Source organism: Cherax quadricarinatus, chromosome 78 (assembly GCF_038502225.1).
Source record: "Cherax quadricarinatus isolate ZL_2023a chromosome 78, ASM3850222v1, whole genome shotgun sequence".
In the NCBI taxonomy this organism is placed as follows: Eukaryota; Metazoa; Arthropoda; class Malacostraca; order Decapoda; family Parastacidae; genus Cherax; species Cherax quadricarinatus.
The window spans coordinates 19302216-19322302 of record NC_091369.1 but is presented as its reverse complement, the minus strand read 5'-3'; the positions used below and the strand labels follow the sequence as shown (position 1 = coordinate 19322302).

The 20087-nt window shown below is 41.0% G+C and overlaps 1 protein-coding gene across 1 annotated transcript in view; it reads left to right on the top strand.

Moving 5' to 3' along the window:
* Positions 1-1917: 1917 nt before the first annotated feature.
* LOC128701484 (methyltransferase-like protein 25B) overlaps positions 1918-20087 on the top strand; it is a gene marked incomplete at its 5' end in the record, with an annotated part of 360140 nt that continues 341970 nt past the window's right edge. Inside the window, 3 exon segments of the mRNA XM_070101757.1 lie at positions 1918-2152; positions 6621-6670; positions 6673-6752. Coding sequence (XP_069957858.1) covers positions 1918-2152; positions 6621-6670; positions 6673-6752 — 365 coding nt within the window.

The window sequence follows — 20087 nt, the reverse complement described above, 5'->3', positions numbered from 1 at the left end:
TGGTGCACACTTTGAAATTTATTTTTGAAGTTTATTTTTAATGTGAGCATGTTAGATTGGAGTGAATGGAGACAAATGGGTTTTGGGACCTGACGTGTTGGTTTGTGTGAGCAGTGTAATGTTTTGTGAAGGGATTCAGAAACCAGTTAGCCGGACTTGAGTCTTGGAGGTGGAAGGTATAGTGCCTGCACTTTAAAGGAGGGGTTAGAAAATTAATAAAGGATGTTGTCACTGTAAATGATCCATTATTTTGTAGTCTAGCACACTAGCAGTCTCCCCACTAAGGCAGGGTGACTCAAGAAAGAAGATACGTAAGTTTTTCTTTTTACATTTAGTAATCTGTACAAGAGAAAGGGTTACCAGTCCCTGCTCCCAGCATTTTAGTCACTACTTATGACATGCATGGCTTCTTCTCCACTTCCTCATTGAGTTGACAGTCTTGTTTGATCTAATTTTATTTATGCTTTCTTAGAATGAAATTGAAAACAATGTACAGTGCTCATATCCCTGAGGGTCTAAATGAGTTTTTGCTTGATATTATATGTCTGACATAAGCATGGCTTATGTCAGACATATATCAAGCAAACTGCAGTGGCTGCAGTTGCTTTCACCAGCACAATGTCTTGTCATAATTATAGAAACCTTGATCTTGACCAGGCTGGTGCACTGATGAAAGATGACTTGGACAAGGTGGATGCACTTTAACTGTATGTGGACCAGTTAGCAAGGGTTTGTGATGGTGTTTTTTTGTTGTGACGTGTTAGCTCTGTCCTCTGATCTCTAAACAAGTTCTGAGTCATGGCGTTGCTCCTTGGTATGACTCCTCTGTTGCACAGGTTCATAGGTTTTGTTGCAGACTGCAAACTACTGGATCACGATCTGATTATTTAGAATTCTAGCCCACAGAAAATTTGTAAACAGGGTATTGGTTCATAAGGTGAAATACTGCAGGTGAAAAATTTTAATCTTGTGGAAATTGGGGATTCCTTTTGACCCATCAAAATGACCTACTTGGTTGTATATCTAAACCTGCTGGGTCACATATCTAAACCTGCCTAATTGTATATCTAAACCTGGGTCATAGTTCTAAACCTGCTTGGTCATATATCTAAACCTTCTTGGTTGTATATCTAAACCTGCTTGGTCATATATCTAAACCTGCTTGGTCATATATCTGAACCTGCTTTGCCTACTTATGATTCTGCTCTTCAGTCAGCCTTTGCATTCTCTAATTATTTTGTCAAAAACAAAATAGAAAATATTTGTGTATATCACCTACACTGTCACTTTTTCATTCAGTAAGTGATCCCTCACCCACAGTTATGTATCTCATCTACATTGTCACTGTTTTTCACTCAATATCAGTGTGCTTAATCTGTTCAAATTTTCTTGTAAGATTTTAATAATTTTGTTGTGCATTACCCCTAAAAAATTTTCTTCACCTCTGAATACATTTGTATGTGTGTATATGCATCTACATACATATATGCATGTACAAATTAAAAGTTATTGCCCAGATATTTCAGTACATGGGTATTAATATTATATATTCATTCTCCATTTTTTTATATTTTTGTATTATAAGTGCATTGATAAAGTTGGCTATTTATAAATTAATATTGTTCATACACTAATATGAAGCTGGTTAGAAGAACTCGTGTTCTGGGAGTTGGAAAGTACAGTGTCAGCACTGAAGGATAGGTGGAGGTGGAAAGTACAGTGTCACCACTGAAGAATGAGCGGAATATACAATGCCAGCACTGAACAATAGGTGGAAAATACAGTATCAGCACTGAAGAATAGGTGAGGATGATTCAATCTGGAGGGTCATTTGCATTATGTCTGTACTGTGTTTTTCTGGAAAATGGCCGACATGTTAAAACATAGTTATTACTTTAATTTGCTGTGTTGCTTCAGCGGCAGGACAACACAAGTTACTTCACCACATCTTTCGTCGTCATCTGAAACCCAAGAAACAGCACGAGGTTGCCCGCTTGGCCCTAGTAGCTGGACAGGTGGCACAGAGTGCTTGCGACGGTGTCATGATAGATGTGGGCTCTGGTCAAGGTCACCTCTCCAGGCTGCTTGCGTATGGTCACCATGTAAGAGTTGTCTGCCTGGAAGCACAGGATCAGTTCATCAGTGGTGCAATGTGAGTAACTTTATCGTATACTCGGGAAAGTGCTAGTTTCTAGTGACTTGTTAAAAAGTAATGTAATAGCATGCGAAAGGACATGGGCCGCTCGCTTGTACAATAATGGTGGGACGTGAGACAGATTCCCCGAGTTATTTTTAAGTGACTATGATCGCGGTGACTTCCGTGGGCTCAGTTGGTACAAGATAGAAGGAATTTGGGAAATTCCTATCTAGGTAGTCTCCGGCACGGGCATTGGTACGTGGGATTTTACTGGTGAGATTAGATCCTATGTTTGAGAAGAAGTCGTTTATCTTGTTAGCTGTATCAGTGGGATGCAGTGGTGTTTCATGAGGTTTAGTTAGAACAATATTCTTGTTTTTTTTCAGTTTGTGGGTCCCCAGAATCTGGGAAAGTGTTTTCCAGGTTTTTTTTATATCTCCTCTTGTGTCAGTGAATCTGCTGGAGTAGTACAGTTATTTGGCTTTCTTTATTAATTTGGTGAGAACTGTTGAATATTGTTTAAGAATATCTTTGTGTATTAAGCCCTGTCTATATTGCTTTTCATGTTGGTGTTTCTTATCAATGGATTTCAGAATGCTGCTGGTTAGCCATGGGCAACCAAGCCGTTTATTCGTGATCTGTTTCGTTTTTATAGGACAATGTTTGTTGTATAGTCCAAGTATTTTGTTAAGAAAAATGTCTGTCCAATCATCAGTACCATTGGCATTGGAGAATTCTGTAGGTCAGTCAACAGTCTCTAGGTCTGCTGTGAAATTCCTTATTGAGGCCTCGTCATGGAGTCTAAATGAAACTTTGTTGTATTCGAGTGGTGGCTTACTAATGTTTGTTAAGATGAAGGTTGGGTAGTGGTCAGTAGTGCTGTCTGTGATTATCCCTGATTTAAGGGGGCTAGTATATTGGTCCATATGTGGTCTATTATGGTTGCACTTCTCAGTCAGCCTGGTTGGTTTAGTTATTGTTGGTATGAGAAGTGCGTTGTTCATATTGTTGATGAAGTCAGTTACAGTCTGATCATCTGGTAGGCCAAGGTTGACATTGAAGTCTCCAGCTAAGAGAAAGTGGTGCTTGTTCATTTGTCTGTTATTAGTGACTTTAGATTCTCACTGAAGTTTGGGATGTTTGTGTGGGGTATCCGGTATATGGCAATCCCGATTGTTATAGGCGTCTTGAGGTTTTTTACAGTGGAAAATTAGCAAAAATGTATTCCCCTATATTCATCACTAAAGCAATTAGTGCTAACTACAAGATAGTTGGTTAGAGTAATAGATTGTATACCACCCCCAACTTGGTATTGTCTGCAGTTGTGGATTGCTGTGTATCCTGGTAGTGGGTAGATATCATTTGTGTCCTGCTTAATCCAGGTCTCAGTAAGAATAATGCAGGAGAAGGGTGTCTTTAGTGACTCAAGGAGTGCCAGGAGGTCATCATAGTGTTTGCTTAAGGACCTGATGTTGTAGTTAAGAACTGATAGACTTTGAACAGTGTTCAGGATAGTGCTGGCTTGTGATGCTGTGTAATAAAGGCAATTACTTTCCAATAAGTTTTGATTGTGTGTTAGATTATGGAGGTTTAGATCAGGGTCAACGTGATCATCCATCTTTTAGGTTTAAATAGTGGTTGTTTATATCCTGTATTATGTGGTGAGTTCTAATACTGATTTCTGTAGTGGTGGGAGGTTTGGATAAGTATATCGCTAAAGCACTTTGGCCATATAGAGTATAGTCACTAATAAACATAATGAAATTGATACTGTCTATGTGTTGTGCTAGAATGAGCTAAAGTACAACTAGGTATAAACTAATACTAAAAAAAAAAAAAAAAAAAAAAAAAAAAAAAAAAAAAAAAAAAAATTACAAGTGGCACCAGACTCACTCTTGTAATTGCACTAAGGTCTAATATAATGAATTTATTGTTGTATATGTATTGAGCTAGAATGAGCTAAAGTACAACTAGGTATAAACTTATAATATAAAAATACAAATTAAAATGGTACTTGCAATTGCACTAGGGTCTGATATAGGTTGTTAACAAGATCAAGAGTATAACTAGATTTAAATTGACGAAATAAAATTCACAAATTAAAGTACCAAAAGAATAATAAGTAAAAAATAACAATGGCAATGACTTGGTTATAATATGATAGTAAGATGGTAGACAGGTACACAGGTACACAGGTACAAAGGATATTATAAAGGTTGGAGTTGAATATACAAACTTGAAAATTTGGCAACAAATGTTACCTGTACTCAGGGTCAAATGTAAGATCAAATTCGCTGAGATGTTACCTATACTCAAGGTCATATCGAAACTAGTGTTTCTCTGATATTGCAATATTTTTCTTTATTTTTCAAGTTTTTTATTTTTGGCATTGTTGAAAATGAATAAATGTAGGATCTGTTGCCTGTACTCAAAGTAGTATTTGAGTTTATTTCCTCAATATTACTACGATTATTTATTTTATCATTAATAAAGTTGAGAAGTATTCTCCTGTTCAGTTTATGGCCCTTAAACATTCTCATTGCTAAACATTTGTCACTGGTCATGCGGGTCACTGGTCATGGGGTAACACCAAAGATGCTGCCCCGGTGACACCAGAGATTCCGCCCTGGGTGACACCAACTCTAGCGGACGCCTCTGGCCTGTCCATCACTAAGACAACCAGGGATTTATTGATAGTCCCCCTTATGTCTGGTGGGAGGCAGTTGAAAAGTCTTGGGCCCCTGACACTTACTGTGTTGTCTCTTAGCATTCTCGAGGTACCCCTGCTTTTCATTGGGGATATGTTGCATCTCCTACGACATAACCCGTTGCTTTCATAGTGAGTGTTATGTTGGTATGTGTTGTTGTCCCTTATTACTTTGATAGTAAGGTTCTCACTATATGTTCTAGTGTGGGGTAGCTTTTACATAAAGGCCTTATGTCTAGGGTAATACTTACATCATGGCTGATCATCCTCTCTGAAATCCTTTCACCAGCCATCTTCACAGGTTATTTAAACTATTACTATAAAAATATAACTGTATTCTAAATAGGTATATACAGAATATACAATTACAGCACTCACATATTCAAAACATGCCTGCACATCCCATGCTGCTCTCTTAGGACAGCCCACATGGTGCATCTCAACAATTTGCCCTTCTCTCTTCTTGACTAAACTCTGGACTAACCAGTGTTTTGACACTTTCAAATCACCCTGGGTATGATGGCCACAACTTAAGTTATCAAACTCACCCCTGGGACACACAATGCCCAAAAAATAGAAAGAAGGACCCAGAGGTCCTGCCAGCTTGAAATCAAGAAACAGAGAGAGAGAGAGAGAGAGAGGGAGGAGCCTAGCTAAGCTCCTCCCACACTCACCAAAAAACAAAAGACTGTTGACAAGCACAATTCTCTAGTTGCCACCACTCTCCCACACCTTAATTTAATTCTACAAAAAGAAATACAACTTTATAAACTACTTATTTAAATTGTGTGTTTGTGTGTCTACAGTATAACTTATTATATTGAGAAAAACATGCTTGACTCAGCTGCCTTACAGCCATAAGAGTGATCTGCCCTTATGACATTTAGAGCTGAGTCCCCATCAATTCAATATAATTAGGTATTCCAGAATAACTGTTACTTATAAATACATGTTGGGCCCTAGAGCCCCATAACACCCCCACCTCCAGACGGAAGTCACAGCTGCTAGCCGTGTCCTCAGATACGGCTAGTAAAAAATATATATTGCTTAAGTCTGAAGGTGGTAAGCAAGATTACCAGAAATGTTACATATTTCCCAGCACCCTAACTACTCTTCACTTTACTGTTATTTACAGTACTAACTTTACTGTTATTTACAGCAGATTGCAGAGCTTTTTAGAAAAGCATTTTAACCATACCCACATACTCAAGGGTGTAACTGTTTACAATTTTAGTGGCTTTTAAAACAATGCACATTACAATGCAAGAATTGCACACAATGCCCACTGCGAAAGCCTGCACCAACAGGCCTGTGCCTCTGCTGCGGTAATCCAGCAAGCAACTGGTACTCCAGGGTGGCATCTTCCTGATCAGGAGACGAGAGTAGAGCCAAACCCAGAGCAGTCAGGTATACACCAGGCAGGAAACTTCACAAAACATGTCAAGGTGTCTCTCACTTGGTGGCCGAACCAAACAGTGAGAAGGGTTGGATTTGATTTGGACTTGCACAACGTGAGTTGATAGGGTTTTCAAAGCTTATTCTTTTGGTAGCATTAAAAATGGGCTGGGCAAATATTTATGTTAGTGGGTTTGAGTTTTAGAAGGACTAGCCTAATATGGGCCAGTAGGCCTGTTGCAGTGTTCCTTTTTTCTTATGTTCTTAAGTCTGTTATGGGGATGGAAAACATAGACATTCTAGATAGAGATTATATTCTTAGTGTTTTATCAAAACCTTTGTACAGAAAAATATAATAAATGAATACATTTTAAACTTCAGGAAGTTTGATAATCAACTAGAAATGGCTGTGGAAAAGTTTTATCGCAAACAGTGTGTTTCCCAGCACTTCCGCCAGCCTCTCATGCTGCATGTCTTCTACAACCCCACATGGATCCTCACACTTTTACACAGGTTAGTATGATATAAACCTTAGTAATAAATACTGACACTGCTTCTCCATCTGTATATGCAGTGGACCCTCTAATTTCTTGATTAATCCATTCCAGAGAGTCTGCCAAAAGTCGAATTCACTAAAATCGAAACCATTTTCCCTATAAGAAATAATGTAAATTCAATTAATCAGTTCCAGACACCCAAAAGTATTAGCAAAAAATACATTTTTCTGGATTTTAAATATAGATCTACATACAGAAAAGAATGACAAATCAATATATGTATGTACACACAAAGCAATAATAACATCAAGACTTACCTTTATTGAAGACTCTTCTTCGTATGAAAGATGGAGGAGAGGAGGGAGAAGTTATTATTGTTTAACAGAAACCTCTTCCATAAAGACTTTAGGTACCGAGTCCTTAGCGGGGTTTCTTCCCTTCTTTGTTTTTAACCCTAAATGGTCCAAATGTATATGTAATGCTCACGTGAGCTCCCCAAACCCATATACTATAATGCTTTAATTTTCTCCTGCCTCCAAATTAGACAGGATTGCCCTGAGATGCCTGGTCAGCATAGAATGGGCCCTAACACTCAGTGTGTGCATACTAAAAAAAATCTGGGACCACTTAGTACCTTGTGGGAGTGCCAATTAAATTGAGCACCATCTAGAGCAAACAGTGCAGCAAACACCAAGGATTCACTGATGTAATGTCATATTAACACTCCTCTTTTAAATGGAAAGTGATGTTAACCCCAAGTTTAGGGTTTGTTGATCTCTGTCTCTGTCTATCTCTGTCTATCTGTCTCTGTCTCTGTCTCTGTCAGTCTCTGTCTATCTGTCTGTCTATCTGTGTCTGTCTTTGTGTCTGTCTCTGTGTCTGTCTCTGTCTCTGCCTTTGTCTATCTGTCTCTGTCTCTTTCAATCTGTCTGTCTATCTCTTTCAATCTGTCTCTGTCTATCTCTGCTCCTGCTTCTGCTTCTGCTCCTACTCCTGCTTCTGCTCCTACTCCTGCTTCTGCTCCTCCTCCTGCTCCTGCTCCTGCTCCTGCTTCTGCTCCTCCTCCTGCTCCTACTCCTCCTCCTGCTCCTGCTCCTGCTTCTGCTCCTGCTCCTGCTCCTGCTTCTGCTCCTGATCCTGCTCCTGCTCTTGCTCCTGCCCCTGCTTCTGCTCCTGGTCCTCCTCCTGCTCCTCCTCCTGCTCCTGCTCCTGCTTCTGCTTCTGCTCCTGCTCCTGCTCCTGCTTCTGCTCCTGCTCCTGCTCCTGCTCCTGCTCCTGCTTCTGCTCCTGCTCCTGCTCCTGCTCCTGCTCCTGCTTCTGCTCCTGCTCCTGCTCCTGCTTCTGCTCCTGATCCTGCTCCTGCTCTTGCTCCTGCCCCTGCTTCTGCTCCTGGTCCTCCTCCTGCTCCTCCTCCTGCTCCTGCTCCTGCTCCTGCTTCTGCTCCTCCTCCTGCTCCTGCTCCTGCTCCTGCTTCTGCTCCTGCTCCTGCTTCTGCTCCTGCTCCTGCTCCTGCTCCTGCTCCTGCTTCTGCTCCTGATCCTGCTCCTGCTCTTGCTCCTGCCCCTGCTTCTGCTCCTGCTCCTGCTCCTGCTTCTGCTCCTGCTTCTGCTCCTGCTCCTGCTTCTGCTCCTCCTCCTGCTCCTGCTCCTGCTCCTGCTTCTGCTCCTGCTCCTGCTCCTGCTTCTGCTCCTGCTCCTGCTCCTGCTCTTGCTCCTGCTCCTGCTTCTGCTCCTGCTTCTGCTCCTGCTCTTGCTCCTGCCCCTGCTTCTGCTCCTGGTCCTCCTCCTGCTCCTCCTCCTGCTCCTGCTCCTGCTCCTGCTTCTGCTCCTCCTCCTGCTCCTGCTCCTGCTCCTGCTTCTGCTCCTGCTCCTGCTCCTGCTTCTGCTCCTGCTCCTGCTCCTGCTCTTGCTCCTGCCCCTGCTTCTGCTCCTGCTTCTGCTCCTGCTCCTGCTCCTGCTCCTGCTCCTGCTCCTGCTCCTGCTCCTGCTCCTGCTTCTGCTCCTGCTCCTGCTTCTGCTTCTGCTCCTGCTTCTGCTCCTGCTCCTCCTCCTGCTCCTGCTTCTGCTCCTGCTCCTCCTCCTGCTCCTGCTCCTGCTCCTGCTCCTGCTCCTGCTCCTGCTTCTGCTCCTGCTCCTCCTCTCATCTTCCTCCTCATCCTCTCAGCTTCCTCCTCCTCCTCCTCCTCCTCTCACCCTCCTCCTCCTCCTCTCACCTTCCTCCTCCTCCTCCTCCTCCTCCCCTGCATATCCAAAACATTGCTGGGACCTATAAATACTCTGCATATATTCCAAGACAATAGTAAATGACCAAGGCAGGTGTAAATGTCCACCTGTCAGTGTGTTTGTGACAATTTGAGCACAATTTCAGTACCTACTAGTTGTCTCAGAACAAAGATCAGTTATGAAATGACAAGAACTACTATAAATTGTAATTATCAGAACATAAAAATTATGTTAAATAATATGAAAAATAGAAAAAAGGTATATCAGCAACACTTGTGCAAGTGGCAGGACTCCATGTTGGTCACATGAGCATCTAGTGCCAACTTCTCTTCCTCATATCTCTGTAAGTACTGACCCTAATTTTTTTTTATTCTAAAACTCTTAATAAAATGTGCTCTTTTTTTTTTCTATAATTTTTTTTTTTTTTTTCAAAATACAGTGGACCCCCGGCTTATGATATTATTTCATACCAGAAGTATGCTCAGGTGCCATTACTGAACGAATTTGTTCCCATAAGGAATTATTGTGAATTAGATTAGTCCATTTCAGACCCCCAAACATACACATACAAACGCACTTACATAAATACATTTACATAATTGGTCGCATTGGGAGCTGATCGTAAAGCGTGGGTCCACTGTATTCAGGGTGCTGTGCGAGTGAATGTATATATACGTTTGGACCATTTAAGGGTTAATGGCACTAGGATCTGCTTGAGAGTCACTGGACCCCTGTTGCACAAAATATCTGTCCAGAGAGCTCTGTTTCTGGCATCTTAAAATGGGACATGGCATTGTCATGGTACATGTTGCCGACACAACTTGCAGCAGCTTTGTTAGGATGATGTTCCTCCACAAAAATCTGCACCTCACTCCACTTTGCACAAATGTCCTTAAGCACTGAAGAAGGCACCTTCTTCTCTCTCTCTCCCTTTTCTTCTGAAGCAATTTCCTGAGCTGTGGTCTGTTGCTGTTGCAGATGAAAGTCTTGCAGCTCTTCACTGTGGTCCTCCACCAACTCTTCCACATCCTCACTACTCACATCCAACCCCATGGGATTCCCCAGTGCCAAAGTAGATTCCACAACAGGTGTAGGGTTGACAGGGTCAGCCTCAAACCCTTCAAAATCCTTCTCATGGACATATTCTGGCCACAGTTTTTTCCAAGCAGAGTTCAATGTCCTGGAAGTCACTCCCTGTCAAGCCTTATCTATAAGAGTTAGGCAACTGAGGATATTGAAGTGATCTTTCCAGAGCTCTCTTAGGGTCAATTCAATGTCTGAGGTCACATCAAAGCACTTTTGAAACACTGCTTTGGTGTAGAGTTTTTTGAATTTTGAAATGACCTGCTGGTCCATGGGCTGGATGAGAGGAGTTGTATTAGGGGGCAAGAACTTCACTGTGATGAAACTAAACTTCTCCACTATTTGCTCTTCCAAGTCTGGAGGATGAGCAGGAGCATTGTCCATTACCAAGAGGCACTTGAGTACCAGTTTTTTTTCCAGGAGATATTTCTTCACGCTTGGGCTAAACACTTCATTGAACCAATCAAGGAAAATTTGCCTCGTGACCCATGCCTTATTGTTAACCTTCCACATCACACACAATTTACTCTTAACGACACTGTTTTTCTTGAACACTCTGGGATTTTCAGTTAAGGTGCCATTTTGAAATCCCCATTAGCATTACCACAGAACAAGAGAGTTAGCCTGTGTTTCATAGGCTTGTGTCCTGGCAGTGTCTTTTCCTCCTGCATGATGTAGGTTCTCTTTGGCATTTTCTTCCAAAAGAGGCCTGTTAAGTCACAACTGAATGCTATTGGGGGAGGAATCCTTCATCCTCTATGTACACCTTGAATTCATGCATGAATTTTTCAGCCGCATGTTTATCTGAATTTGCAGCCTCACCATGCCTTACAACACTGTGTATGCCACTTTGCTTCTTGAATTTTTTGAACCAGCCTTTGCTGGCTTTAAATCCACTAACATGAGCACTCGTTCAAGGCATTTTCTTTATGAGATCGGCATGCAACTGCCTTGCCTTTTCGTAAATTATCGACTGCATAACACTATCTCCTGCTAATTGCTTTTGGTTGACCCACACCAACAACAACTTCTCAACATCTTCAGTTAATTGTGATCTCTTTTTCGTTAGCATATTTATCAACATCAGCTTCCTTGATTTCCTTTTTCTTCACCACGATGGAAATGATCGTTGAATGGGGCTTCCCATACATCCTGGCAAGGTCAGCCACACGTATGCCACTTTCATATTTTTCAACAATCTCTTTCTTTAATTCTATAATGTTTCTCACCTTTACTGTAGGGCTGGCACTAGGATTTTTCTTTGGGTCCATGGTGGCTTATTTAGCAGTTGCAAGCACAAAAAACAATGGGTGATGCTCACTCACTGAGAAACAATGTCAAACTGACCAAGTTGGCCACTATCGTGCCTAGGCACTTTGGGCAGATTAATACTAATTCTTACGCTATTTTGATATAGGTTATATTTGAGCAGTACATTTGAACATATTATTATGTAATAATTAGATGCATTCTCAGTTAGGTACATACATAAATAGGTATAAAATAGTCAGGTAGTCAATTCGTTTAACCCGTAAACGGTCCAAACGTATGTACACCTACCATCCGACTTACGACCTGCTCGACTTGCGACCACTCGACTTACGACCGTGTTTTTTTGCCAAATTTCTGGGAAATAAACAACTACTGTATTTGTGTTGTACACAGTGTTTATCTTAAACATTACAGTATAAAATACAGTACTAACAACATAAAAAGTAAAGTAAAACATGAAATACCAAAATAAAACAACAAAATAAAGTCATTACAAAAATGTTTTGTTGATATTCAGTAGTAAAGCTCAACTTACGACCATTTCGATTTACGACCGGTTTCTCGGAACCGAACTCGGTCGTAAGTCGGATGGTAGGTGTATACGTTTTATCAACATTTGAAAGTATGTAGAAAAAGTAGATCTTTTTTTTTTTTACATTTGAAAATGTGTAATAAAACTTTGATCTACTTTTTTTTTTTGGTTATACACCTACCATCCGACTTACGACTGAGTTTGGTTCCGAGAAACCGGTCGTAAGTCGAAATGGTCGTAAGTCAAACTTTATTACTGAATATCAACAAAATATTTTTGTAGGGACTTTATTTTATTGCTTTATTTTGGTATTTCATGTTTTAATTTACTTTTTATGTTGTTAGTACTGTATTTTATACGGTAAGGTTTAGGATAAACACTGTGTACAACACAAATAGTTGTTTATTTCCCAGAAATTTGGCATAAAAAACACGGCTGTAAGTCGAGTGGTCGTAAGTCGAGCAGGTCGTAAGTCTGATGGTTGGTGTATTTGAAAATATGTAAAAAAAAAGTAGATCTACTTTTGGAGCACTACACATGTGAACGTAGATGTGCTTGGACCGTTTATGGGTTAATATTAGTACAGATGGCAGAATTAGTAATGAGATTCGATTTGCCTTGGCATGATACATTGTTTCTATTAAAGCCAAACTGGAGGAGTATCTTAGACAAGCTTATGATTAACTTAAGATTTAATAAGACTAACATAAGATTTAATAGGCAGTAGCTATATGTATTAGGAATTGTATGTTTACTATCCTTTGGGTGGGTGTAGGTGGAAATTATGGGGGAAGCACCGATAACGATAAGTCCCTATTGTTTTGGATGTGTTCATGATACAAAAAGGAGAATTAGGTGGTTTTCATTTGGTTAACTGAGATTTTTTTGACAGTAGTTTTGAAAATGGTGGTTGAGTCTGCAGTTCTAGAGTTTTCAGGCAGGGAGTTCCAGATTCTAGGCCTTTTTATGTACATTGAATTTTTGTATAGGTTTAGCCAGACACGGGCAATGTCGTAGAGATTTTTGTGTCTGGTGTCGTGTCTGTGGCTCTTGTTGCAACTATCAAGAAATTGTTTTAGTTCCAAGTTAAAATTAGAGTGTATGGTTCTGTAAATGTAGATTGCACAATAGTAGATGTGAATGTTCTGTATGGTGAGTAGGTTTAGGTCTTTGAAGAGTGGGTGTGTGTGCTGTCTTGCATTGGATTGCGTGATAATTCTTACTGTGGCTTTCTGTTGGGTTATTATCGGCTTTTAGTGAGTTGCTGCTGTTGATCCCCAAGCACAAATAGCATAGGTGAGGTAGGGATAGATGAGTGAATAGTATAGTGTGAGTAGGGCTGTAGTAACATAACTTGGGGAGGATCCCAACTGTTTTGGATACTTTTTTTTTTTGTTGTTGTTATTTGTTGGATATGGGTGTTGAATTTCAGGGTGCTGTCAAGGTGCAGGCCCAGGAATTTGCCTCATTATGTCTAGCAATAGGAGTGTTGTCAGTTGTTAGTACATTGATTATGGTTTACATTTTCTCATCCATCACCGCTTATAACTAATTAGTATTAATATGTTAAGATAGAAACCAGACACTCACTATAAATCTTGCTAGATACCTAGATAAGTACAGTCTCTCCTCACTTAACAATGGAGTTCCGTTCCGTTTTGTCAGTAAACGAATTTGTCGCTAAGTGAGTAGCATACCATAATGGTAGTGGGTTTGTGTCAACTATCTTTGATATTGTTTTAATGTCACTTTTGTACCATATATAACATTTCTGGTATATTTTTAAATGTTTATATGGTAGTGTACTGTACACCTACCATCCGACTTACAACCTTCTTGACATACGTCCACTTGACTTACGACCGTGCATCTGGCAGCTAGGCTGGGCCAGCTGATGCATACCGCTGTACAATATTTGACGATACTTGCGGAAGCAACGCGCCATGCAGGCAGCATCAGTTTAAGTTACCCTGCCCTATCAGCAGCATCATACTGTATTAACTCTTTGACTGTCGAAAGGCCCAATCCTGAAGTGTCTCCTGGTGTCGCAAAATATTCAAAAAAAAAAAAAAATTTCTTATGAAAATGTTAAGATTATTTTTCTGATTGTTTTAGTCAAAAAAAAAAAATTTTCCATTAGTACTTACCAAGATATGGAGGCATGAAGTTTACCGAAAATGATCTGTGAACGGCAACAGCGACGACTGCCGCTCACTCAGTAAACTTTAATTTATACTTGTATTCGACGGTTTCTTGTTTTTTCACTATTTTATTTTTTCACATAACTTTTGTGGCCTGTGAAACCAAATTATTGTGCAATGTTCAAATATACACTCGTTGAATGTAACACAATTATAGCAAAAACACTCTTATCATTATAATGTTGCTAAAACTTGTTTACACAAACAAACAATATAAAAATTTTTTTATTACAATTGTTCTATAATATATATACCTATGTACAATCACTGGACACTTTTCTAGAACTGCTGCAGCTTGTGGAATTCTTTGAAACATGGGTATAAGCACAATGGTGTCTTACACTCCTCACACATAAAACGAGTGTCTCTGCGTTTTTGTGGGCGTTTTGTGGTATGTCCACAGACAAAACACCTCTTCTGAGCATTTTTCTTGAGAGCAGTAGCAGGCAGTGGTATGGGGTAGTGATCACCAGGCCTCAGACAAGAGGACATGTGTTGATAATTTTTTGGGCGCTGGTCTATTGCAGGTGTTGTTCCTTGGTACTTGAATATTATTTGTCTGATGACTGACAAACAAAATTCACCATATTTGGGTTTGTTCTTGGTCTTCAACTTATACATATTATAAGCTTTCAGCATGGAAATGTCAAGAAGATGGAAAAACAGTTTTGTGTACCACTTATAACTCTTGCGAACACAGTCAGCAAACCCAATCTGCATGTCAAATTTGTCCACTAAGCACATATTGAGGTTGTAATCCATCACAGCTGCAGGTTTTACAATGGGTTCATTGGTCTCTCTGTTCTGCTTGCCAGTGTCTACCATTTCGTGTCGGTGAACTGATGTCAGCAGTGTGACATCATGTTTGTCATGCCACCGAAATGCCATGATGTCATTGGCAGCAAACACCTGCACTTCACCTCTACGACTGCCAGCATTGAACCTAGGAATATGCTTACGATTTCCACGCACTGTGCCACACACATTTGTCATGTTCACTCGCAAGAAATCACTGAGTAAAGGGCTTGTGTACCAGTTGTCAGTATATAAAATATGCCCCTTACCAAGATATGGCTCCATCATTGTTCTAACCACATCACCAGAGATACCCAGTAACTTTCTGGTATCTTCCAATGTTTTACCGCCAGTGTACACAATTATATCCAAAACCAGACCAGTTTTGCAATCACACAGAACAAATAACTTTATACCAAAGCATTTCCTCTTGCTTGGTTTATACTGTTTGAATGAGAGTCTTCCTTTGAACAAAATCAAAAACTCATCAATAACAAGCTCCCTGAAGGGATAAAAATACATACAGCACTTTTGTTTCAGGTACATAAACACAGGTCTGATCTTATATAACCTGTTGCTTCTGTCAGGCCTTGTTTTGTTTGAAAAGTGTAACATACGTAACAGTAACACAAATCTATTCACTAGTATAATGTCACTGAAAGCAGGGGTTGAAATTAGACGGTCTGTCATCCAGTATGTGTTGACACTGTGCTTATACACATGTGGCATAAGCATTATTGTGGCAAAGAACAGATACATCTCTGCCACAGTTGTGTCCTTCCACTGGTGTAGGCGTGATCTTGGTGAAAGAATAGTGTGTGCCATGGTGTACTCAAAGTATGTATTGCTTTCCCTGACAATAATGTCCATCAGGGGTTCATCAAAGAACAACTGAAAGCATTCCAGTTCAGTGGCATTGTTCCCAAGTGTACATGATGGCCGTATTCCACTTTGTCCTCCGTCAAAGTCATGGGGACTGGGAACAAACTCGTCACCTTGCTGCCAATCCCAGATGCGGTCAGCTGGTGGGTTCTGGATATTGTAACGTGGTTGTGGTTGTGTAGGTTGTGATTGTGGCTGTTGTGGGAGTGTGGGGTCGGGTGAGGCTGGTTGTAGTTGTGCAGAGTCAGCAGCGTGGGTAGTAGCAGGCCCACTGCTGGTGTCACATGACTCGTGCCACCATCACTATCACCACCACCACCTGCTGCCTCACTCGCATCATTAATACCCATCGTAACAATATCATCATCTTCACTATCAGATCGTGGTGTAGGGCCACGGGATGTACTCCGAGATGTACTCCTTCCTCTTGGAAGAGCATATGGCACACTACCAGACTGCATGCGACGTCGTATATACTGCCGCTTCACTGGGGAATATTCACATTCACTGTCACAACTAGAATTTTCTTTTTTTTATTATCACACTGGCCGATTCCCACCAAGGCAGGGTGGCCCGAAAAAGAAAAACTTTCACCATCATTCACTCCATCACTGTCTTGCCAGAAGGGTGCTTTACACTACAGTTTTTAAACTGCAACATTAACACCCCTCCTTCAGAGTGCAGGCACTGTACTTCCCATCTCCACGACTCAAGTCTGGCCTGCCGGTTTCCCTGAACCCCTTCATGAATGTTACTTTGCTCACACTCCAACAGCACGTCAAGTATTAAAAACCATTTGTCTCCATTCACTCCTATCAAACACGCTCACGCATGCCTGCTGGAAGTCCAAGCCCCTCGCACACAAAACCTCCTTTACCCCCTCCCTCCAACCTTTCCTAGGCCGACCCCTACCCCGCCTTCCTTCCACTACAGACTGATACACTCTTGAAGTCACTCTGTTTCGCTCCATTCTCTCTACATGTCCAAACCACCTCAACAGCCCTCTGGGCAACAGTTTTGGTAATCCCGCACCTCCTCCTAACTTCCAAACTACGAATTCTCTGCATTATATTCACACCACACATTGCTCTCAGACATGACATCTCCACTGCCTCCAGCCTTCTCCTCGCTGCAACATTCATCACCCATGCTTCACACCCATATAAGAGCGTTGGTAAAACTATACTCTCATACATTCCCCTCTTTGCCTCCAAGGACAAAGTTCTTTGTCTCCACAGACTCCTAAGTGCACCACTCACCCTTTTCCCCTCATCAATTCTATGATTCACCTCATCTTTCATAGACCCATCCGTTGACACGTCCACTCCCAAATATCTGAATACATTCACCTCCTCCATACTCTCTCCCTCCAATCTGATATCCAATCTTTCATCACCTAATCTTTTTATCCTCATAACCTTACTCTTTCCTGTATTCACTTTCAATTTTATTCTTTTGCACACCCTACCAAATTCATCCACCAATCTCTGCAACTTCTCTTCAGAATCTCAAAAGAGCACAGTGTCATCAGCAAAGAGCAACTGTGACAACTCCCAATTTATGTGTGATTCTTTATCTTTTAACTCCACGCCTCGTTCCAAGACCCTCGCATTTACTTCTCTTACAACCCCATCTATAAATATATTAAACAACCACGGTGACATCACACATCCTTGTCTAAGGCCTACTTTTACTGGGAAATAATTTCCCTCTTTCCTACATACTCTAACTTGAGCCTCACTATCCTCGTAAAAACTCTTCACTGCTTTCAGTAACCTACCTCCTACACCATACACCTGCAACATCTGCCACATTGCCCCCCTATCCACCCTGTCATACGCCTTTTCCAAATCCATAAATGCCACAAAGACTTCTTTAGCCTTATCTAAATACTGTTCACTTATATGTTTCACTATAAACACCTGGTCCACACATCCCCTACCTTTCCTAAAGCCTCCTTGTTCATCTGCTATCCTATTCTCCGTCTTACTCTTAATTCTTTCAATAATAATTCTACCATACACTTTGCCAGGTATACTCAACAGACTTATCCCCCTATAATTTTTGCACTCTCTTTTATCCCCTTTGCCTTTATACAAAGGAACTATGCATGCTCTCTGCCAATCCCTAGGTACCTTACCCTCTTCCATACATTTATTAAATAATTGCACCAACCACTCCAAAACTATATCCCCACCTGCTTTTAACATTTCTATCTTTATCCCATCAATCCCGGCTGCCTTACCCCCTTTCATTTTACCTACTGCCTCATGAACTTCCCCCACACTCACAACTGGCTCTTCCTCACTCCTACAAGATGTTGTTCCTCCTTGCCCTATACACGAAATCACAGCTTCCCTATCTTCATCAACATTTAACAATTCCTCAAAATATTCCCTCCATCTTCCCAATACCTCTAACTCTCCATTTAATAACTCTCCTCTCCTATTTTTAACTGACAAATCCATTTGTTCACTCTCTAGGCTTTCTTAACTTGTTAATCTCACTCCAAAACTTTTTCTTATTTTCAACAAAATTTGTTAATAACATCTCACCCACTCTCTCATTTGCTCTCTTTTTACATTGCTTCACCACTCTCTTAACCTCTCTTTTTCTCCATATACTCTTCCCTCCTTGCATCACTTCTACTTTGTAAAAACTTCTCATATGCTAACTTTTTCTCCCTTACTACTCTCTTCACATCATCATTCCACCAATCGCTCCTCTTCCCTCCCGCACCCACTTTCCTGTAACCACAAACTTCTGCTGAACACTCTAACACTACATTTTTAAACCTACCCCATACCTCTTCGACCCCATTGCCTATGCTCTCATTAGCCCATCTATCCTCCAACAGCTGTTTATATCTTACCCTAACTGCCTCCTCTTTTAGTTTATAAACCTTCACCTCTCTCTTCCCTGATGCTTCTATACTCCTTGTATCCCATCTACCTTTTACTCTCAGTGTAGCTACAACTAAAAAGTGATCTGATATATCTGTGGCCCCTCTATAAACATGTACATCCTGAAGTCTACTCAACAGTCTTTTATCTACCAATACATAATCCAACAAACTACTGTCATTTCGCCCTACATCATATGTTGTATACTTATTTATCCTCTTTTTCTTAAAATATGTATTACCTATAACTAAACCCCTTTCTATACAAAGTTCAATCAAAGGGCTCCCATTATCATTTACACCTGGCACCCCAAACTTACCTACCACACCCTCTCTAAAAGTTTCTCCTACTTTAGCATTCAGGTCCCCTACCACAATTACTCTCTCACTTGGTTCAAAGGCTCCTATACATTCACTTAACATCTCCCAAAATCTCTCTCTCTTCTCTGCATTCCTCTCTTCTCCAGGTGCATACACGCTTATTATGACCCACTTCTCGCATCCAACCTTTACTTTAATCCACATAATTCTTGAATTTACACATTCATATTCTCTTTTCTCCTTCCATAACTGATCATTCAACATTACTGCTACCCCTTCCTTTGCTCTAACTCTCTCAGATACTCCAGATTTAATCCCATTTATTTCCCCCCACCGAAACTCCCCTACCCCCTTCAGCTTTGTTTCGCTTAGGGCCAGGAGATCCAACTTCTTTTCATTCATAACATCAGCAATCATCTGTTTCTTGTCATCCGCACTACACTACATCCACGCACATTTAAGCATCCCAGTTTTATAAAGTTTTTCTTCTTCTCTTTTTTAGTAAATGTCTACAGGAGAAGGGGTTACTAGCCCATTGCTCCCGGCATTTTAGTCGACTCATACGACACGCATGGCTTATGGAGGAAAGATTCTTTTCCATTTCCCCATGGACAATAGAACTGCTTTCAATAACCTTGAAATCACTATCATTATCACTTACACTGCTCACATCTGAGTCTTGTACACGGGCAAATAGTTTCCTCTTTCGTCCTGGTACAGGTGAACATGAATGAGCCGGCCCAGCACCAGAGGTGGAAGGTTATGGGTCATCTGGGTTTTCATCACTAATTACGTTATCCTGGGCACTTTTTTCGGTCACACCCGCTTCAAAACCAGGGAATTCACTTTCACTGACACTTTCATCGCTGTTAGAGCTATCACTTGGGAACAAAAGACCTCCAATCCCCCGAGGAGTGAGGAACTTCTTACCGTGAGGCATTGTGAAAATGGACTACCAAGATGGTGTTCTCACAATGCACCACTGAGTCCCAGATTTTTTTCACAGGGTGCACACCCACCACTGAGACCCATTCTCTCTCATGTAGGCCTACATGAAAATGCCCAGCGGGACTTCTTTCTTTTCAAGTGCAGTATATATTAGTTCTAGCATGTGTATGATAGCATCATTTGTGCTTTTATT